Source organism: Triticum urartu, chromosome 2A (genome assembly GCF_056163025.1).
Source record: "Triticum urartu cultivar PI428250 chromosome 2A, HENAU_Tu73, whole genome shotgun sequence".
Taxonomy (NCBI): Eukaryota; Viridiplantae; Streptophyta; class Magnoliopsida; order Poales; family Poaceae; genus Triticum; species Triticum urartu.
In genome coordinates, this window is record NC_141874.1 from 748,050,185 (window position 1) to 748,073,610 (window position 23,426).

Sequence of the window (23,426 nt, forward strand, 5' to 3'; positions counted from 1 at the left end):
TACTATGTATTATGAATTAGTATGTGTCGTGAAGTACTATGTGTCGTGAAGTACTATGTGTCACAGTTCTTTGCTTGCTATGTGTCGTGAGCTACTATCTCTCCTCATCGGAATATGTGTGCGTTGCACTGTACAGTGTGGCGCCTCGTTGCTAGGCGCTGCACTGGCTGTAGCTTGCAACCAGAGTGTTTGCTCTCTGGTTAGCTCAGTCCATGTGTGCAACGCCTCGGCTCTAGGCGTCACACTGTATACTGCAGCGCCCAGCAGCTAGGCGTTGCACTGTAGAGTGTGGCGCCTCGGTGCTAGGCGCTGCAGTGGCTGTAGCTTGCAAACAGAATCATTATCAGGTAGAGATGAGGAAGGGAGAGGGGGACTTGGTGCACCCAGAGGGTGATTGTCATGGTTCAGAGTTCAATGTGGTTGAGCAGGGAGTTGAGGTCACCCTCGAGGATCCAGACCAGTTCAAACATGTCGAGACTGCCAATGTGAATGATCAAGATGAGGGCTTTAATGGTGAAGCTAATGAAGATCAAGTTCAACATTATGAAGACAACAAGTGCAACATAGAGGACCAAGTTCAACATTGCTAAGACATCAACTCCAAGTTCAACATAGAGCTAGTTCCTAAGACATACAAATAAAGGACTATGGCTGGTTCCTAAGAAGAGCTAGTTCCTTGAGCGCTTTTTGGCTGCTCCCCCCCTCTTGCTGGCTAACTTCTTGACCTTCCTAGGAAGAGGAACACGCTCCCGCTCCGGCTCTGGTTCCTCCACGTCATCGACGTCGTCATCCAAATAGTCATCCAAAGCCGCCATCCGCGAGGTGCCGACCGTCCTTTTGCCTCTTTCGGTGAAGTCTTCAGGTGTGTACTTGTTGATTCCCTTTCTAGGCTTTAGTACGTATGCAGACCTAACCTGGTACGCCCCCAAGGTCATATCATCATCAGCAACCTATGCAAACAAAAGATATGGAAAGACCGTGTGTGAGGATATAGTTAGCAATGCATCAATTGGATATATATGCTCATGCCATACCTCTTGAGTGGCCACACCCACATCCTCATCCTCCAAATGATCACCATGGCTCTGGACCGAAGCGGGATCTGATGGTGTCGCCGACCTAGACCGTTCTGGTGATACATACTCGGGGTCACGACAACCAAAAAGGTTTGATAGCCGCCTTAACTTTTGGCCCTGGCGCTGCAACATGTACAAGTGAATGAGACATCGAACGTAGCAACACATGTTAAGTGCTACTTTGAAGGAGATGTGAACCTTGATGAATGCTCGAAGTGCACCTTCTCCATCGCTTTTGCCAGTCGGGGTTGTTTCAAGAATAGTCTCGGTCTCATCAGCTGCTTTCTTGATCTGGGCACTCTATGAACAGAAATGGTATTAACGTGTTAGGCAAGCGAAGATGTGAATAGTGTGAATGAAAAGCAAAGAGGGCAAATACCACAAAGTTCATCATTGGAGCTGAAGGGATCACTGAGTTGCCTTTCCTGACTAATGCGTTGTACTGGTGTTGGGCTACCTCATCAAAAACAGTGGGTTCTTCCAAAATCTCCTCAGCATACGCCGGCTTGCATACCTCCACACGGGTACTTGCAAGAAACCATGTGAGATAGTTGTTGAACGCTACAGGGCAGTGCTCACGAAGCTGGACTCCTTTTCCAGCCCTAGCTTGCTCCACACTAAGCGCAAACTGTACGACATACTTTCTATGATGCTTGGCCCAATCCTTAATCTTCCGCTGCCTTTTCCTATCCAACCTGCAAGTTAGAAACATAATATTAGTAGCATCGAAACCGCCAAGAAGCTGCTAAGTACTCAAGGTTAATTATATCTTACGCGTGTAGCAACTTGTCCGTGTCCTCCCACTCCGGCGGATGTGCCTGGAACAAACCAAACTGACGGCGCACTCAATGTGGGAGGTGAAGCTCAACCGCCCAGTTGCATATGAGTGGGCACCGCATACGCCAGAGATCCCTATCCCTAGTGCACATCGGATTCAGCCTGAACTCTAAAGGGTCACCAAAACTATCTCCTGTTCCATACGGCTCCCATATCACCTGCAAAATGGGATAGAATGCAAAATTGATATCGAGTTGCAATAGAAGCATCATAATCACTTATGCCATGTCAATTCACCTGCTCAGGTGTGATCGCGTCAAGCTCACTCTGGTACAACTTGTACATGACCGAGGGATCATCTGTCATCTCATTTATCACATCCCACTTGTAAGCCCAAGTGGGTAGCCATAGTAGGTCGCCTTTGTCGTCCCAATCATCGCACTTCACCTTCTTCGGACGTCCAACCGGCAAACGCTCCCAGCTTCCTATGGAAAGTGCGAGCAAACAACCACCAATACCTCCAGATGACCTACAACAGGCTTCGTCCAACTGCACATAAAAGAGAACATGGTTCAATTAAGAGCAAGATCGCATTCATAATGTAGCAATGAAGTGAAAAAGAAACAACTTCATACCTGTCTATACAAGTAAGGCAGTGTCGCCGAACCCCAACTCCATTTGCTATCGAAGACGGTCAACGCCTTCAGCCACATCCATGGAGCATTCTTGCCTGTGCCATCAGCAAACATAGTCCTGGATATCACATACCACATGTAGACACGAGCATATATCTTGACCGTGTCCTCATCAGCTTCCGGTGGGCAAGTACCAAAGTGCTCAGTAATCCACGTGAAAGTAGCACCGGCTGCGACTCTTTCCTTCTTCTTGTTTTCTGCTGCTGGTTCCGGAGGCTCCGGAGGAACCATACCGATAAGGGCATGCATCTGCGCGCGCCACCCATCGGAGTCGGTGCTCATACATAGAGGATTCCCATCGATAGGAAGACCGGTGATCATAGCAATATCCTGGAGCGTCACTGTCATCTCCCCGGTCCGTAGATGGAAACTATGTGTCTCCGGCCGCCAATGATCAATAAGCGCGGTGAGTGCTGGAGCATTGTTGGGTGGCGTCGACCGTCTGACCATATGAATGAAAGGGAGAAGTCCTGTCTCCCTTACATACGATGTGTATCGCTCATCATAGCGCATCCACCCAAGGGTGACCCCGTGAGAACGAAGCTTCAAAGGTGCAAGCGCCTACAAACAAACAATTCATAACATTACATATGGGGCATTTGTGTTTGAAATAAATACGAAATTCATAAAACAGGCCACTTTCATTATTACCCGCTGCTCCACCGCCATAGCGTACGACCGGTGTTGTTTGTCCCAGTGATCATCGAGAAGCCAAACCATCCTAACAATTTTGAAAGAAAGCTTTCTTGTCAACACGATTATCTTTTCAATACAAATAAACTAAAGTACGCCTACTAAATGCAAAATACAAAGCATATGTATCCAAACCATTCTTGCCAATACAAATGTAATTTCAATAAACTAAACTAAGCCTACCTCATGCAAGATTCAATACAAATATCTTTTTCATATAAATAAAATGTCAACCTATGTATCCAAACTATATAAATAACATGTCAACCTATGTATCCAAACCACATTCTAGTCTAACAAGGATTCCCCAAATCGAATACATGCAAGATTCAAACAAAAATTCCCTAAATCTAATACACACAAGATTCAAACAAGGGTTCCTCAAATCTCCGAAATAGCATACATTCTATGGATAGAAAGAAGGGGATCGGAGAAAAGTACCTTCTAGGATGGATTGATGAAGGAATCAACGGGCCAAATCGTCAGATTTGATGATTTTTTAAGAGGGGATTGAGAGGGGGAGAGGAGGAAGCCGCCGGCCGCCTGTTCTGTAACTCCTCTGGAACGAATGGGTGGGGTGGGGGGGGGGGGGGGCAGCGGGCGGCTGGCATCTAAGTCACAGTGCAGCGCCTGCGGGCCGGGCGCTGCACATTACGGTGCAGCGCCTAGCTCTGAGGCGCTGCACTGCTGGGTGCGGGCCCAAGGGCTGCCACGGTGGACTGGTGTGCAACGCCCCCGAGCTAGGCGCTGCACCGTAGGGTGTGGCAGGCGCCACACAAAAGGGTCAGTGCTGTGAAATAGTTTCACGGGCAGTTCATTTTGTAAATTGATTTTGTCCACAGGTCAAAATAGTCAAAACTGCCACGGCCGGCTGGGGTGTCCATGGTGTGGTGGGGAGAGCCGGAGAGGAGACTGGAGAGTTCTGGGTCGGTCCTCGGGCGTGCTGGATGGATGGATGGAATCTTGCAAGTTGCTGCTGGTGCCAGTCCAGTCCAGACATGCATGCAAAGATACTGTGATGGACGTGTACGTGACCCGACTGTGCTGTACGTGTACGTGATCGGCGAGCGGGCACCGTCGCATCGGCATCTGGCGTCGCCGCCACTGGGCCACGGCGGCGAGTTTGTTCTGCGTGGTCACAGTCGTGGGTTTTGTCTACGCGGCGGGGCCACACGAGGGCGACGGCGCTGTCACAGTCGTGGGTTTTGTCTGTCGCCCCGGGGTGAGGTTAATTCCTGCGGTGGCTCGTGGCTGGCCGACGTACGGTAGCCGCAGAGGGCCGCCGGCGCGATTCCGCGTCTGTCGTGGATACGGTGGCTCCTCTGCTGCGAGGCCATGCTGCTATATCCGCGTTGTCAAGGCTCAAGAGCCAAGCCCTGTTTACCGGCAGAAAAGGCAAATTCTATTTTTTTGCGGGAAAGAAAAAGCAAATTCTGTTACCTCGCAAAAAACGAAGAAGCAAATTCTGTTAATTTGAATGATTTTTTTCCCATCGAAAACTTTCTGATATCATCTATTTTCACCGGAAGGACAACCACTTAGTTTTTTACCGACCAATCGGCTCCTTTACACGTGAGCTGGCGCATATATGGGGTGGACCGGACATGTCCGTCATGTCAGCTCAGTCCACATTGGCCCGCACCGACCCCACTTCGTCCCAACCAGAAAACCGCACCCAGAACAAATTCTACCTCACTCCCCCACTATTCCCTCCATGCCCCATCAATTCCCTACTCTACAATGTCGAGCACCGGCAGCGAGGACGACCCCATCAACTGGGATGTCCTCGGCCGTGAGGCGGAGGCGGACGTCGACGAGGAGCTCGCCCTCGCATCACACTACAGCGGTCACGGAGGGACAAGGCGATAGCTCGAGCACCGCTCCAACCCTTGTCGCCCGACAACGCAGCGTGAACCCAGTGCAGGCCGCGCAGCGCGCGCTCCACTGGGGCAACTCCTCCGGCGGGTGCTCTGCACGGTCGTCGGTGGGTGCTCGTGCTCACACCACCCTGGATGTGGACGCCGCAAAAGGTAGCGGGCAAAGAAGAGGGCGCCAGCGGTGGAGGTTGTTGTTTCCTTCCGCCGGGTCTGCGTCCAGCTGACGGTCGATGCGGAGGACGAGCTCCTCCGTTCCCCGCTCACCACGGCGGAGACTGGCGCACAGCGGCTCCGCCACAAGAACACCAAGGTGCTACAGCTCGGCATCGAGCAGTCGGAGCTTGAAGCTGCCCAGAAGGTGACGACCGAAGCAAAGGCCGGCGTGTTGGCGAAGCAATGGGCGCGCGACGCCTGTCGGATGGTCGACATAATCTCATCCGTTGATAGCTCGGACGTCTCTAGCGGCTCCAATGACTCCGAAGACGCCTCTCCTGCTGCCGACGCCTACATGGAGGCCTACAGCCGCACCGACGATCGCAAGGGGAAGGCCCCGACATGAAAACCACGATTTTCGATGCCCCTATCCATCGCGGTTTTTTGTTTTAGTTGATTTGTACTTCTGTGTCTGATTGATCCGACCAATTATCTATTTTGGTCTGAAAAACTGTGAATCCATGCACTTATGGTGATTCATGTCCGTTTGATCCTATGTTTACTCTCTCATGTTGCATGTATAGCATGGTTTTCCGAGGGGGGAGGGGGGGGGGGGGGGGGGCGGTATGACATATCCGACTATGGTCAAGGGCATCTGAGGGGTTACCGATCTAAGTCCACAAACACGTTCAGGTGTGTCTGTGAACATTTAGGGGCCCGCATTTACTAGATCCGGCTGTAGATGTCGCATTTGCTAAGTCTGATTAACTCTAAATATATTAAGATATTTTTATGTTTAAATCAATGGTGTTATATAGTCATGTCGCTTAATCTTGATTCTTGCCAGTATTGCACAAATGCGGACAGGAAACATTGGGGACGACCCATAGACAAATGCAAATGATAAGTGTTACATGTCAGGTGCGTATACTCCAGTTCTGACGTTTTTTGATGGCAATTCCAAGCACACAAGGATGGCAAATTCCAGTGACACACGTCAAGTTTCTGTCAAAAATAAACCGAAGCATAAAAATTGTCATGCTAAGCAACTAAAGGTGTCATCCTCATGTAACTAAACTTGCCGTCGAAAACGTTCGAACTTGCCTTGTGCTCGCACCTGACTTGTGGCACTTATTAGGATCCTAGACAAAAGGGTCATGTCTTCATCGTTAGCTGCTTGTTTTTTTCTTTTATACATTTTTTTATTTTTCAGCCGTGTCAGCTGAAATCTAATGGTTGGCAGTACTTCCTCCTTCACTGGATCATCCTCACGAGCTCCCTCTCGAACCGGCGACCCCATGCCATTTGTAGCCGGCGACGCTGTCGTCCCCGGCCATCCCTCTGAACCTCAAACCTGTCAAAGTTGTGTCCAGCAATCCCGCACCCCATCCAAACCTGTCAAAGCCTCCTGCTTGCTACCACCGTTGATGCCTCAGCCATCGTGGCGCCTCCGTCTCCAGCTCGGGGTTATACGTTCTACTTTATCCAAATTGACCGACACACCTTTTCCCCTAGGGAATTGAGATTTAGCAAATGAGATAAGAATGGCCATGTGATCTGCGATCTTCGATTCTCCTCACTCTTGCAAATCTCAAATGATAGACATGACTCAGCCAATTACATTAGTTATCTACAAGATAGAGATCTCTGTCAGGCGGCACATTACCGGAGAGTACCGCGAGAATCAAGTGAGGGCATAGTTAAGAACTTCATGAGAATTTCACTGGAATTTGGTGATTTCAAGGGCTACCAAGGAAATTGTCTTGAAATTTCTGGCCATATCTATACTAAATTCAATTTTTTGGTAAACATCTCATTTTATTTCAATTTTTTTCCAGAATGATTTTGAAGTTCTAGACACGTGGCGATGGAGTGCAATAAAACAGGATGAAAACATGAGACGTCGTGTATAGTATGCGGAGTGAGCACAAGGGCAAAAGGCAAGCGGCATGGTGATGCTGACACAGACATTGTAGGTCAAGATGGAGAAGCCGGCGGCGAGAGCATGCCAAGAAAGGAAACAATGGAACCCAAGGGGAGAAAGTTCTGAGAGTGTGGTAGTCATCCTAAAAATTGTTTTCTATTAGTCGATATTGCTATCCATCTGATCAAATTCTTTCAACCCCTTTGTATTTTGCATGAGTATAGATTTTTGGATCACCGTACTTTTGTTTCCTAATTGGCCGATTATCGCTGGCTTATTGCCCGAGAAATAGCAAGAATGAAATGGTAAGGGCTTGCATGTATAATAATTGATAACTTATTCTCATCTTATACCCCCTCCGTTCCATAATACTTGTCCCAAGTATTATGGAATGAAGGTCATGTATGACATTTAGAGAAGACGAAGAACATATTATACAAACGCAATGAACTACTCCCTCTGTTCGGAAATAAGCGAGTATATCTTATTGTTATCTCGTACATTTGTGGTACTAGAAAATATGGACCAGGTTTCATTGCAGTTGTTCTAGGTTGCATTGCTAAGATAGCACCATCACACGCCCTAAGCAGTAGTATTCCACACACTAGTAGTGAGAATGAATTGGCCGAATGCGAATGCTTATGCTTCTTGCACACGAAACACGTACTCCTACGTGTGTAGGCAATCGGGTCTATCCGGCGCGCACTACGAGGCAGCTATCATGTTTGCTGCGGGGATGGATCCAGTCCAGTGTAAACGTGAGTTGAGTGTGTCGGCAGAAGATTAGCCACGGGCAGTACCACGACTGCAAGCGAGGCTCAATAGAGAAATGGCATGCACTTTCGGCAACGCACGGACGTCGACCCTTCTTGACTGGCTACAGAGCCGTGCAACCCCACCCGTGCGTGCGCGCACAAATTAAATAATGCTGCATTGGATTGGATGCGGACCGATCAGAAGAGAATGAGGAGGCCGGTATGGATTGGCTTTACATACCAGCTCGCTTGCAATTGAGGTCAAATTCTTCTTAGAAAATTTAAGGTCAAATTAATTACAATCCAAAAATAGAGCTGTACCAAAAATATGGATTGAGATCCGGTGACTGGCTGTGGGCAAGTCATCGGTGAACAGTACGGTATGTGGCCCCCTCCCATACCGCCCGATTTAGATCTGATGGGCAGATCTGTGTGAACAGTACCGCATCTACAGTGCCTTGGTCTACAATGTCCCTTCTATAGTGTTTTGTACTACAGTGCGGTCTGCAGTACTTTCTGCTACAGTATTTAAATCTGGACCGCCCCCTGCATCCAACGGCTGTCGGCCCGCCAGTTACGGCGTGACTGGCTGTGGGCAAGTCACTGGATCCCTGTCCCAAAAATATGAATTAAGATGGGCGTTGAAGTGTCGGTCCTCTACAGGCGACTGAGAAGATAAAATGGTTACACTGCCTCACCCGCATAGTTGCCGGTACCCCCTCCCCACCCCCACCCCCCGCGCGTCGGCGGGAGAGATCCCGTCCTTTCTTTAGCTAGTTTCAGTGCGTTGGTCGGGATGATAAGGCGGCGGCGCATGCGCATCTCAGAGTTGGAATAATGTCTTTACCATCATATTGCTACTACGGTGGTGCGCTTAGGGCCGGCGGAGAACATGTGAAGGTATGCCTTTGAAGGATCTTCTTGGATCCACCTGGTGGTGGTCTCAAGTGAATCTGCTTGGATCCGGCCGGTGTTTGCCTCTGCCGGACATGGATTCAGCCCACACTCATTTCCGTTGTTGTATTTGTAGATATGGCCCTTCTATCTACGATTATCGTTGTCAACGACGGTTATTGTTCTGGTGCGTTGATCCTCTCGAACCTTACTGTGACAATTTTTTGACCGTCTACTATAACAAGGTCTGTCTGGCTCCAATGAAGGACAGAAGAGGATGACGGGATGCTCGCCTCACTCAAAATGCTCGGGATTAATGTACTACTGTTATATGCTATTAACAGACCAGAGGGCTTAAAAAAGAATTAAGATGGCAGGACGAGAATCTTGGGTGTCTTTGATTGAGTAACCAAATGAAATGGGATATCATGGTTCTGTCTAGCGGAATTAATGGGATAGTTCCTTCTTCTACATTTGGTCCTAGATCCTCCGTCCACCGCTGTCGGCTGGGATCACCACACACACCCCACGGTGCACCGCCGCTGATGTTAAAATCCGATAGGGGAAAACTTTTGTAGAGGGAGGAGAAGGGCTAGACGAAAGTCCATGTCATGTGGCGCTAATTTAGGCAAGGATCGAGGTGGTCCAGTCCATATAGCGTGGTTCCATATATATCGGAGGGACATCCCTCTAGGTAGATCCAATACATCCCATTCCGCCTCCTCAACCAAACACTAGAATGAGTACCAAGTGCAGAGCTGACCCTATTTCACTCCATTACTCCATCGAAACACACCTTAAAAAATGGCTCTTCTCCAAACACTAGGATTTTTTTTTGGATGAAGAAAGGCTCACGTTTGGAATGGAATCACAAATGAGATGATGCAAACGGTGTCCTGCCGACCAACGTTTGCGGTGACAGCGACTCAACGCTATAGGCGATCGGAACTGTGGCCGTATATGATTGAGAACTAGTTTAATCATAAGCTCGATCACAAGCTGCGCTTAGACACAGGGCTAAAAAAGAAGATGCGCTTAGACAATGATGCGCATGACTGTTATCCTGGCCATGGTCATGATGTCGAACGGCTGGTGTATGTACGCACGCCTCCTACTTCTCCTCTCGCCCGCCCATCAACTAGTTAATTTCTTGTTACAACTTGCCATTAATATACTTATTGTACATTTATGGGACGAAATGAAATATATATTAATTTGTACGTATGTACGTGCAAGGATGAGGACTAGCTGCGGCCATATACAGGTCAACACCCAACACACATCAAGGAAAGGACAATTGTTGGTCATGGATCTCATCAACTAATTTAATCTCTTGAAAGCAACGTTGCTTGAAAGACAATTGCTGGTCATGGATCTCATCAGCTGGTCAATCTACTGTGGGAGCGCGATGGATTTGTCATGCTAATACGAATTGTTACTTAATTAGCATGATCTGTCACGAATCCACAAGAGCATTCCAGCAGGATCCCGAAAACGAGGTGTCTAAAAAACACGCATCTCTCTGATTAGGATGATAGCGACCAAGGTTACTGTTTGCTGTGTTGTGTTATGTGTGCTTATTCTTAGAGTGTGTGAACAGGATTGAAGTACATGCATCATTGCATGCATGCTGCGAAAAACTTGTATGCTAGTTTGGTTACGTGCATCACTATTTATAAACTAACTTAAAAACAATGATTTTCCTTTTCAAGTTTTCAATATAGAATGGATACAAGCTCGATCAGTTTTATGCTCGACTCATTGGCGACCCATTTGGTAAAGGGATTGACTACATGTCAATCGACTGATATCGTATTTGGGTCAGTCACTTCTGGCCTCTTTGTGATTTCTTTGGGCCGTGACTATTAGGAGCAAGTAATGATGCCACCGTCGGAGCTAATGCATGTAAGGACGACTCCCCTCCGTAGTACATCCACTTAATTGCTGTCTACAGGTGCATGCATACATGGCAAGCAGCTCCATATGTAACCATATATTACAAGCATACCTATGTATGTATGCACGTATATGATGAGGCCAAAATACAACACATCCCCATCCACGTAGCTCATATTAAAAAGAAAGAAAGATGAAGAGCACATAACAGGCTACACAAATATCAATCAACTACTCACCACAGACATATTAGTGAGATTATAGAAAAATGAGCATATAATAGTGAGATTTCCACACACAAAATATTTTCTAAAAAGTAATGGATTAGTGATATCGGTGTTATCCTTACAAAAGAAAAGAAAATAAAAAATAAATCTAAATCAATAAACTAAATAAAAATTAAAACAATATAAAAAATAAAGTTTTCTATGGAAGAATAAATTCGTGGCATTGATATTACCCTTCCAAAAGAAAGAAAATAAAAAATAAAACAAAAACAAAATCAAAATAATGAAGTTTTATAAAAAAATGAAACCCTTTCAAAACTTGCACTCAATTTTCATTTTTTGAAATATGAAAAGAATAAGCATATAATAGTGCAATTTTCATACTACTATAATTTACACACATACTCCCTCCGTCCGGAAATACTTGTCATTATAGATACATCCCCTTTTATCCATTTTGATGACAAGTGTTTCTGGACGGAGGGAGTATTAGTTAGTACTTGCATTTATACTTACACACACAAAAATAAATCTAAAACAAACAGTAACAAAATTTGCACAAAATATACACACAAATTACGCTTTTTGCCAATATGCAAGAATATGCATACAATAGTGAAACTTTCAGGAGGAATGAATTAGTGGCATTGTTATTAACTTACAGAAAAATAACAATAACTAAAAAAATCAAAATAATAAAGTTTTATAGGAAAAATGAATTAGTGACAATAGTATTACCCTTTAAAAAGAAAAAAACTTGCACGCCACTTTGCACTGACATTGCACATTTAGTAGTACGCAAAGAATAATTATATAATAGTGCAATCTTTCCAGGTACTTTATATTATTTGTGCGTATACATTTACACTGACCCAACATCCAAAAATTCCATACATAAATTCCACGTTCTACTATAATTCACACACATATTATTTAGTACTTGCATTTATACTTACACACATAAAAATAAATCTAAAACAATCAAGAACAAATTTGCACAGAATATACACACAAATTTCTTTTTTTTTCAAATATGCAAGAATAAGCATAAAATAGTGAAACTTCCGCAAAAAAGTTTCCTAAGGAGAAATGAATTAGTGGCATTGTTAGTAACTTAAAAAAGAATAAAACAATAACTAAAAGATCAAAATAATTATGTTTTAGAGAAAAAAAAATTGAATTATTGACATTGGTATTACCCTTTCAAAAGAAAGAAAAAAAACTTGCACACCACTTTGCACTGAAATTGCACATTTTGCAGTATGCAAAGAATTAAATATAATAGCACAAGCTTTCCATATACTTTATAGTATTTGTGTGTATACATTTACATTGACCCAACATCCACAAAAGAAAAACAAACTAACCATAAAGGAAAATAAAAAACCAAAGCAAAAAACCAAATAAAAACAGAAAAGAAGAAAGGGGTCGAGGAGAGGGCCAACAACTCACAAAGTAACAAAAAATAACTAATAAAGGAAAGAGAAAAAGAAAAAGAACACATAGAAACAGAAAATAGAAATAAAAAATGAAGCAAAATACCGACAAAAAAAAACAAAGGGAGAGAGATGAATGCTGGATCGCGCTCTTAACGGGCTTCGGTCTAGTGGCAATCGACTGACTCAAATATGCGGCCAATCGAAACAAACAAGCCCAGTGCAACAAGTAGCACAGGCCGAAAAAAATACTACATGAATCACAAAGCAAAAATCAACGGCCAAAAAATCGACTAACCCAAATTTAAAATTCAGGCAACTTACAAGTAGCTAAGTGCATAAAAATGACTCAAGACAAAAAAGAGAAACAGAAACACATAAAAAGAAAAGAAAAAATAGCATGAACCGGTTTTCTTTAGACACTATCAAATAGCAAAAGCACCATAAAATTTCTCTTTAAATTTAAATTGGCACTGCCCAAGAAACACACAGATTAGTATTTTTCGTCCGCATGTCATCGGTCTAGTGATTAGCACTCACGCTAATTAAGCAAGCTTGCATGCCTCAGCTGCATGCACATTGTAGCGCTAGTCAAGTGCATATGGCAGTGGGGAAAAAATCGACTGACCCAAACATAAATTTTCAATCGACTGAAAAGTAGCTAAAGTGTTTGGTAAATGCGGCCTTGGATGTACGAGCAATCTGCCTTTTTCCTTCTTTCTTTCAAGGATTGAGTTTTCCTTTTTTTTCCTTTTCTCTTCACCGATTAGGCTGAGAATTAAGAAAATCCTAATAATTTTATAAATACGGTTAATTTTCTTGTAATATCTATCTCATTTGTGAGTTGATATTGAAAACCAAAAGCGCACCAAATTTTGCTTTGCTCTTTTGACAGCGGATAATTTGCCATGCACCAAGAATGCCAAAAGAGTAATATGTTGTTTTGACGTTAATGATGTGCCCAGTTCATCGTTGGTTGTTGTGTGTTTTTAATTAGGCTGCTTTTCGTGAGCTGACGAAAACCGAATAAGTAAGTGCCTCCAAGCGTCTGCTGGGCATCATGAGCTTGAAGGGTACGTTACTAATTGCTGGAACTTTAGTCCCGTGAAAGCAAGTTCATCGTCTTATTGCCTGCTTGAAGTCACTTTTTTTTTGAGGGTATGCTTGAAGTCACTATTGAGGTTGTCCTGACTCTTGAAGTTGAAGGCATCACCTGATTGATAGGCACCCCCTTTCCCTGTATGGTGTATTCAGGTCAGTACACATATTATATACATTTAAATATGCTTTAGTTATATGAAAAAAAATCTGTGCCCATTTTCATCTCACCGGAGCTCTGCATTCCTGGTTACGGCTCTGGCCGTGTCGGAGTGTTTTTTCAAAGCCTGTCTTAGTGGTTTGCTGTCAAAGCCATTCAGTCCCAAAAAACGCACAACAAAAGGCAATCTGGGCAATTTTACAGAAAGACGCCAGCTTCACGCCACACATTTGCAGATTACCCCTCCAAGCCGCATCTCTCCCATTCAGCCCTGGCTTCCCCAACTTATCCAAATCCATCTGGGAGGAGCTGGAAGAACCACCAGCCGGCGGCACTGGAATCGATCTCGCGCGATGACCGCTGCCGGCATCGTATACACCCCCCCCCCCCCCTCCCAAGGTTGTCGGATGGCGCAACGGAGGAGTTGGTGGGGGCCATGTGAGCATGGGTGCGGGCGAGCAGCGGGGTGAGGAGAAGGAGGGAATGAGAGGTGGGCCGAGGACGCGGCCAACGGGACACGGATATTGACGTACAAATAGGCATCGGCATTGGGCACGCCGCACCGGTTGACAACAATGGCTTAGACTTCGAGCTAGGTGGCTGGAAGCGTAGGTCTGGACGGCGTGGCCATCTTTCCGGCAGGATGATGCGGGATATGACTGAGAGAGAAGAATAGAAGACCGTGCTCGATTGTGCCGGGAGTTGGCTTCACCCGATATTTTGGGTGATAGTTTTCACACAAAAATCCATAGCAAGAGGGGCAACAGGATGGTGGAGTAGAGAAACTTGGACATGGCAAGCAACCACCGCCATGTCTCCCTCTTCGACGGCCGACCTGCACGGTCAGATCTAGAAAGAGATACCGGGGCAAGCTTAAAGGCAAATCCGATTTGCTGAGATCCGCTAACTACAACCATGGCTATACAACAGGAGGGATCCTTGCCTGCCCCACTCAACTTCGGCGATCGCCGGAAAAGGGAGGCGAGGGGCCGGCGGCGAGGAATTTGGCAGGGTTCTCGAAACCTCGTTTGTTTTGTCGCGAGGGGAGGAGAAACGTCCCAGATACTTTTCTTCTCACGGTGAAACGTCTAGAATACCGGTGTTGTGTTCCGAAGCCTTCTTCAAAGTTATGTCTGATATTGGGGGTGTTACCGCAAAAGTGTGAGTCATGTGGCTAGAGGACAACGCATCTTAATCTCAGTCACACATTTCAGATCGAACAGTACACATGACGTGAAGACATGTATACCATCATCACCAACTTAGTAGGAGTAGATAAAGAATAATTAGTCAAACTTTGTGTCGTTTGACTTTAAAGAAATCTTCGGAGTAAAAGGAAACGAGGGGAGCACTTAACAGCTAGTAGCCTGGATACTCATGCATTTGCTAGCTATATCCATACATGAAATTATAACCTGAAATGGATCGAGCTATGTAATCAGACAACTACTGTGGTCAAAGATGTCTGATTGGTCACAGACACACTGCAGACTGGTAAAGATAGGCAGCTAGCTGATCGATCGAGGCTGCGATGATAAAACAGGAGCCTGGAACGAGCCGGCGACACGCTGACCGACATGACGACGCCGATCAGTTTCCGGCCGCCAGAGGCCAGGTGAGCTCGAGGCCGCCGAAGTCATCCCATGCGCCGGTGGGGGCGAGCGCCCCGTCGCAGCCACCCCACGGCGTCCCGAGCCCGTCGTAGAGGTGGTCTGTGGCCGTCGGCGTGGTCCACTGGAACCCGGCGAGCCCGAGGTCGAACTGCGGCAGGAAGACGGGGCCGTCGTCGGTGAGGAACGGGAAGACCGGGAGCGGGGTAAGCGTGTCCTGCTGTTCCGGCTGCGGCGGTGGCGGCGAGTCGGAGGACGTCGTGTGGGGCTCGGCGGAGGACCTGCGGCGCTTGCCGCTGCCGGAGCGGCGGCGGCACGCGCCTCCGACGGGGACCTTGCGGATCGTGCCGCCGTGCGTCCAGTGGCGGCGGCAGGTGCGGCAGTAGTGGCGCGGCTGCGCGGTGCTGTAGTTGTTGTAGTAGCAGAACTTGGTGTCGGTGGAGCTGCACCGCGGGCACTCCAGCTTCGGCGGCTGCTGCTGGCTCTGGCCGTGGCCGTTCTTCTTGCTCGCCGCTCCCTCCTGGTCACCTCCTTGCTTGCCGGATTGAGACAGAGTGAGCAGTGAGCAGAGACTGACCTGCGCGAGCTGTTGCTCTCGCTCTTGTTCAGCAGCGTCGGGGGCGGAGTCGGCGGCGGGGAGGAGCGAGGCGGAAGCTGGAGCCATCGAATGCCGTACGGGACTGCGGGCGGGGCAGCGCATGCCGTGTCCGGCCCGGCCGGCTTAAAACGAGCTGCGGCCTGTGGGCGCGCGTGGTGATCACCGAGCTACACCCTACTCGTACTCGTAGGCTCGTAGCAGGTAGGGTGAGCTAGGAGAGGAAGGAGAGAGTGAGACGTAGCGGTCAGTGTGAGCTGGACCGATGGGCGGCAAGCGGCGGCGGCAATCAGCAGATGATGGAGCTGACGGATCGATCGACGGGAGCGGTTGGTCGTGGCCTACTAGTGGTAGTAACCTATGCGAGGCAGTGCGTGCAGTGGGTGTTCTATATGTAGAAGCCGGCGCGGCGGCGGGCCCGCGTGTGACTCGGCATGGACGTACGGCCGGAGAACTAGATGCCCTCCTTGCGCCCGAAGGTAGCTTCCTCCACCGTGCACGGTGCCGAGATACTGTGATGGACGTAACCCGACCCAACTGTTCTGTGACCGGCGCGTAGGGCGTCGTCGCACCAACATCTGGCATCGCCGCCACTGGGCCACGGCGGCGCACCGGCCGGACTCAAGCATCCAGTGTGTTCTGCATGCGTGACAACGTTAGCCAGCGGGGGCGGGTCGGCGTTAATGGGAGCGGGCTACAGCTAGCGGGGCCTCGCCGTGTGCTCTGCTGGTCGCGTCACCGTGACGAGGCGCGGGACCGCCGGAGGTTGGCGAGCTAGGTGAGAGGACAAAAGGGGGACATGGTCGGTGCCGCTTTTTCCACGGGACGGGGCCACACGCAGCGTGCGACGGCGACGGCGCTGTCACCGTCGTCCCGGGGTGACGGGGTGAGGTTAATTTCTGCGCTAGCTTTTCGTTGGCCGACGTACAGGAGCCGCAGAGGGCCGCCGGCGCGATCCCACGTTTCTCGTCGACGGATCCATACCATATGGTGGCTCCTATGCTGCGAGGCCACGCTGCTCCATCGGCGTTGTCAAGGCTCAAGAGCCAAGTCCTGTTCCCGGCAGAAAAAAAAACAAATTCTATTAATTTGGACGATTTTTTTCCCAGTGAAAACTTTTCTCATGCCAAGGATCAACTCCTGATTACCTTTGATGTCCAAAAATAAACTCCTGATTTCCTCTAAATATATCAAAATTTTGTTATTATGTCCAAATCGATGGTGTTATATAGTCTTTTTTTAACATAGTACTTCTTCCGGTCGTTTTTACTCCGCATATAAGAATTGTCTGAAGTCAAATTTCATAAAGTTTGACCATATTTATATGAAAAAATATCAACATCTATCATGCTAAAGTTATACAATACGAAAATTTAAGTCATAACGCTTCTACTAATATTGATTTCACATTATGAATGTTGAAAAGTTGGTCAAACTTTACGAGGCTTGACTTCAGACAAATCTTATATGCACAATATATGTCGCTCACATACACGAGCATACACGCATTCCTATGAAACACACACATATACTCTACCCCTATGATATTTTAACCACATGCGCCTCGTAGTCGACGAAAACGTCTCCTATCACTGAACGAACATCGCCGGAAGCCCGAAATAAATTCAGGAGTAATGCGAGCACCAACATCAAGTCTAGGACTTGCACCGTGCGCTGGGATACCATGGTCCTTCTAACCATACAAACACAAGTTGGTTCACCATGGTTTTATATAGTCATGTGGCATGATCTCGATTCTTCCCAGTATTGCATAAATCCTGACAGGAAACATCGGGGACGGCACATAGACAAAAAGGGTCATCTATTCATCGTTGGCTACTTGTTTTTACATTTAAAAATCATTTGATTTTTCCAGCACCGTCAGATGAAATCCAACGGTTGACAGTGCTTCCTCGTTTTCCGGATCTTCCTCGTCACGACTTCCCTCTCGAGCCGTCTACCCCCCCCCCCCCCTCCCGCTCCCGTCGACCATCCCTCTGAATATCCCCGCATCAAAGTTGTCTCCAGCAATCTCACAGCCCACCCAAACCTGGCATAGCCTCCTACTCACTACCGCCGTTAACGCCTCAGCCAACCATGGCGCCCCCGTCTCCAGCTCGAGGTTATGAATTTTTCATCTTCATCCAAATCGACCGACACACTTTTTTTCCATGGAACTGAGATTTAGCAAATGCAACAAGAAATGACCATCTGATCTGTGATATCTGATTCTCCTTGCTCTTGCAAGTTTCAACGCATAGACACGACCCAACCAATTACTTTGGTTATCTACAAGATAGACATCTTTGTGGGGCGACACATTATCAGAGAGTAAGATGAGAATCAAGTGGGGGCATAGTTAAAAGGTTCATGAAATTTCACTGGGAATTCTGTGATTTCTAGGGCTACCAAGGTGATTATCGGGAAATTTCTGGCCACGTCTAAACTAAATTCATTTTTGGGTAAACAAATCTCATTTTTAATCAAAATTTTCCAGAATGATATTCAATTTCTAGACACGGGGCGACGAGGTGTAATAACGTGGGGCGAAAATATGTGACCGTGTATAGCGTGCAAAGTGAGCACAAGGGGCAAGAAACAGGCGCCACGGTGATGCTAACATGGGGGCATTATAGGCAGTGGCGGAGCTAGACAGGATGTTCAGGGGTGCGAGGTAGATAATATGGTTGTTGGGGGGGGGGGGGGGTAAAAGGTAAAAAAAATCTAATCTGAACAGCCCCCAACTAAGCTCCACCATTGATTGTAGGTCAAGATGGAGAAGCCGGGGGCGAGAGAGTGGAACCCAAGGTGAGATTTTTTTTTAGAATGTCGCAGTCTCCCTAGGAATAGTTTTAAAATGTTGATATCGATATCCATATGATCAAATTCTTTCAATCCCATAATATTTTGCATGCATATATATTTTCGAATCAACGTACTATGGTTTCCTAACGGCCGATTATCGCAGGCTTACCGTCCGAGAAATAGCAAAACCAAAATGGTAAGGGCATGCATGCACAACCATTATACAGACACAATACTTTCTTAGTCCCAAAATAAGTGTAGCTGATTTAGTATAAGTTAGGGATATCACGTATGTCATTTAGAGAAGACAAAATTAATCATATTATGCAAATGCAGTGAAAGTATATCCTATTGTTATCTCCTACGTGTGTGTGTGGGTGAGCGGGTCTATCCGGCGCGCACTACGAGGCGGCTAATATGTTTGCTTCGGTGATGAATCAGTCCAGTGTAAACGTGAGTTGAGTGTGTCGGCAGAAGATTAGCCACGGGCAGTACCACGACTGCAAGCGAGGCTCAATAGAGAAATGGCATGCACTTTCGGCAACGTACGGACGTCGACCCTTCTTGACTGGCTACAGAGCCGTGCAACCTTCCAATTTTCAGCTCCGCCAACCTCACCCGTGCGGGCGCGCACAATATAAATAATGCTGCATTGGATGCGGACCGATCGGAAGACAATGTTCAGGCCGGTTCAACGCTTGCAACTGAGCTCAAATTCTTCTTAAAAAAGTAAGGTCAAATTGGTCACATTCCAAAAATATGAATTAAGATGGGTGTTGAAACGTCGTTCCTCTACAGGCAACTGAGAAGACCAAAGGGGTTTCACTGCCTCACCCGCATAGTTGCCGGTACCCCCTCCCCACCCTCACCCTCCACGCGTCGGCGGAGGGATCCCGTCCTTTCTTTAGGTAGTTTCTATGCGTTGGTCAGGATGATAAGGCGGCGGCGGCGTCTCAAAGTTGGAATAATTACCATCATATTCCTGTTAGGGTGGTGCACTTAGCACCGGCGGAGAGCATGCGCCGGTGGTTCGATCCATTTCATTCTAAGGGCATTTCCAGCCGCGCCCCCAAGAAGCCCCCCAGGCGTCTTTTCGTCCGGTGGCGCCAAAAAATCGGCCCAGTCGCGTCCTCAAGAGCCCAGTTTTGGCCGGCTCGGGCCGAAATTGGCGTCGGCGGATCCAACCCGAACCCGGCGCGCTGGGGGTCGCTCGGGGGTGCCGGGCGAATCGTTTTTGGCGCGAAGAGCCGCGGGCCCGCCGCATCAGCGACTCTACCCTCTTCTCGCCCCTTAGTCGTCCTCATCGCCTCGTTTCCCGCGGCGAATCAATGCCAAAGCTGCCGCGCGCTGCCGCGCCGGTCAGCCTCCATTGATGCCTCACGGGCGGCGCAGTGAAGGCTGGGCGGCGCGTCCCTCGGCCGCCACGCAATCACGCCACGCGTAACGCGCCGGCCAAGCCTACCACGCGGCGTCTCCGCCTATAAAAGCCGACTTCAAGCGCGCCGGAGAGACTCACCCCGATCATCCACCGACGACGCGCTCATTTCTCCCCCTTTCATCCTCTCGCCATTACCAGTTGAGAAAGCATGGCCGAGCGTTTCCCAGGCGACGGCGCGGCGGCGAACGGATTCGGGCGCCGTCATCTGCACGAGGACGAGGCTCGCCTCCTTTTCGAGGCCGAGTACCCGGTCCCGCCGGACATGCGGGTGCCCGGGGCTTGGAGGATCAGCGCCGGCGGCGTGCCGGTGCCACCACCACCCATCGGGGGGACGCGGCGTGCGGAGATCGCATGCATCCGTGCGTCCCTGCCGCGGGCGGCGAGGGAGGGGCCACGGTACGTCCCCGACAACCCGCTCTGGGAGCCCTACTTCCGCCGCCGTCACGCCGAGCAGCTCGAGGCCACCAACGGCGTCGTGCCCTCCGGCAGGCTCAACTCCGATGGCCGGCGCCAGTGGTGGGGCGTGCCCGGCCGCACGTTGGAGGCCGTCCTCGAGTACATCGAGGGCGGCAACCCGCCGCTCCTCGAGTACCCCGCTCCCCCGTCCTTCTCACGCCGCCGGGGAAGCTCCTGGACGCCGAGGCGCATGGAGACCGGGGCGTCCTCCTCCTCGTCCGGCGGCTCTCCCTGCCTCCACCTCCGCCCCGTCAAGCCGGAGCCCTAGGACACGCCTGTCAGCGCGCGTACCCGCAGCTCCGGTGGCTCTCCCTGCCTCCACCTCCGCCCCGTCAAGCCGGAGCCCCAGGACACGCCTGTCAGCGCGCGTACCCGCAGCTCCGGCGCCCTCGTCGAGCCCAAGGTGGAGTGCAGCCTACCCCCAGAGTACGAGGAGATAGCCCGGCGCGGCTTCTCCGACGAGGACGCCATGCGGTGGTCGCGCGACGACTACGTGCGAGAGGAGATGGTCCGGTAGCGCCGGGCCCTGGAAGTGATCGCCGCTCGCAAACGTGGGCGCGAGGACGAGGACGGTGTCGTCGTCCTCGATAGCGACGACGACGCCGCCCCCGGACCGTCCAACCCGTCGCGCCAACCAGGGGAGGGATGCAGCAGGGACGGTGGAGGCGTAGGCGGGGGCGACGACGACGACGACGACGGCGGTGACTACACACGGTTCTACAGCCTCCTCGGCATGTAGAACCGCGTGGGTGGGCGGCGAGGGAGACGGCGGGGTAACCCGCGGTAGTTTTTTTTTGTAAAATATGTTTAAATTTGAACGAACTCGCCCATATTTGCATTGTGTTTGCGCCGAATTTGAACATTTTAAAAACTCGTGGGGGCCGTGACTGGGGGCATCACACCCCCAGTGCGCGATTTAGCGCCAATGCGTCTTTAGGAGACGATTTTGCCTCTCCTGAAAGGCCAACGGCTGGAGATGCCCTAATTACGAATTCAGACGATGCAATGTATTTTTTAGATGAAAAGGCTCACGTTCGGAATGGAACCACAAGTGAGATAATACAATAAAACGGTGTCCTGTCGACCAACGTTTGCAGCGACAGCGACTCAACGCTGTAGGCGATCGGAACCGCGGCCGCATATGATTGAGAACTAGTTTAATCATGAGCTCGATCACAAGCTGCGCTTCCACAATGGTGCTCTCATGACTGTTACGTGTACGCACGCCTCCTACTTCCCCTCTCGCCCGGTCATCAACTTGTTACAACTTACCATTAATATTAAGGAAAACGATTCAGACCAGACGGCTGATCCAGCGCGAGCATCCGCCGCCTCTTCCGTGCAATGTGCGTGTTGCGTGAGACCCGTCCAGCATTATCTATATGGAGTAGTTCCCTTTATCTTTATCTCATCCACACCAACCGCTCAACCTTTTTCTTTCTTCCATGGCGTTTTGTCTCTCTCAAGCCTTCTCTCAATCTCCCATCCAAATCTCCTACTAGATGATGTTGTTTTTTTGCAGCTAGTGCGTGGTTCAGGGAACTGCGACTGCATGCAAGACCTCGTCCATGCCGCCTCTGACCATCACCGGCCGTGCGAATAGCGACGGTGTTGTCAGCAACGGCGGCAGTGTTTCTGAAACGTCATCTTTGTTGCAATTTTTTCTGCAATATCCTATGTGTTGCAAAAGCTCCTTCTTCAATAACATGGCAAAAGAATTCCGCAACAAAATCTCTGGTGCGAAAAAATTCTGCAACAAGGTTTGTGTTGCAATAATGGAGGACATTGCTAGTTGCAAAAAATAAAATCCGCAATAAGATCTCGGTTGAAAAAAAATTCCGCAGCAAGGCTTGTGTTACAATAATGGAGGTTGTAAAAAAATGTGCAACAAGGCATGCGTTGCAATAATGGAGGGTGATGCTGGTTGCAAAATATTTCCACAACAAGGCTTATGTTGCAATAATGAAGAGTGCCGCTGGCCGCTCGATGCACCAGATCCGATGGCTGGCGACCCGACCAATCTTTTAAAACGATCCGCCGGCGGACGCGTAGCTGCCCCCTAATATTAATATACCGCATATGATTGAGACTAGTTTAATCATGACCTCGATCACAAGCTGCGTTTAGACAATGGCGCTCATGACTGTTATCCTAGCCAAGTGGCCATGGTCATGATCTCGAACGGCTGGTATATGTGCGCACGCCTCCTACTTCTCCTCTCGCCCAGACATCAACTAGTCAATTTCTGCTGAAATTTGAGCCCTGCTAGTGGAATGAGAGTTGGAGTGATTTATAAGGGTTTCTCTTTTATATGCTATTGGAGCGGGTTGCGGGATTGAGCCGAGCCGAGCCGAGCTTATTTTTGCCAGTCATTAACGGAGAATTCTCTGGCAGCTGGGCCATGATCTGAGACGTCGGATCGTAGGCTGTCACGGACTCGGATGTGGGTCGAGCCCACGTATCTTCACGCGGCTGCGTCTATATAAGTGTGCGGTGTCTCCTAACCCTAGCCGACACGAACAGATCACATCTGCTCCACGCGCACGCCCGCCGTCGTTCCCTTGCTGCTGCTACCGCCGGTGACTCCATCCCATCCGCCGCGTACACGGTCGACGGGAGAGCAGGTCTCCGAAACCACGCCCTTCTGGTTCCTGTACGGGGTGAGGGGCGAATAGGTTTTTGGGCAGCGATTACGCGACTACTCGCTTCCGATCGTCTACTTCCTCTACGTCCGCGTCGCCTTCATCATCACCATGTCCACCGACGCCGAACGTGCCGCCGCCGAGAAAGCTGAAGCCGACAAGAAGGCCGCCGAGGACGCCACTGCCGCCACCAAAGTCGCGACCTCTGCATGGCCTACT

The 23,426-nt window shown here is 49.0% G+C and overlaps 1 protein-coding gene and 1 pseudogene across 1 annotated transcript; both read right to left on the minus strand.

The window, feature by feature from the left end:
- Positions 1-668: 668 nt before the first annotated feature.
- Positions 669-3,268, minus strand: LOC125548338 (serine/threonine-protein phosphatase 7 long form homolog; annotated as a pseudogene).
- An 11,647-nt stretch (positions 3,269-14,915) lies between these two features.
- Positions 14,916-16,219, minus strand: LOC147987657 (uncharacterized). The gene has a single exon (XM_087540392.1). The coding sequence runs from the start codon at positions 15,969-15,971 to the stop codon at positions 15,252-15,254; it is 720 nt and encodes a 239-aa protein (XP_087396518.1). The 5' UTR covers positions 15,972-16,219; the 3' UTR covers positions 14,916-15,251.
- Between the last annotated feature and the right edge of the window lie 7,207 nt (positions 16,220-23,426).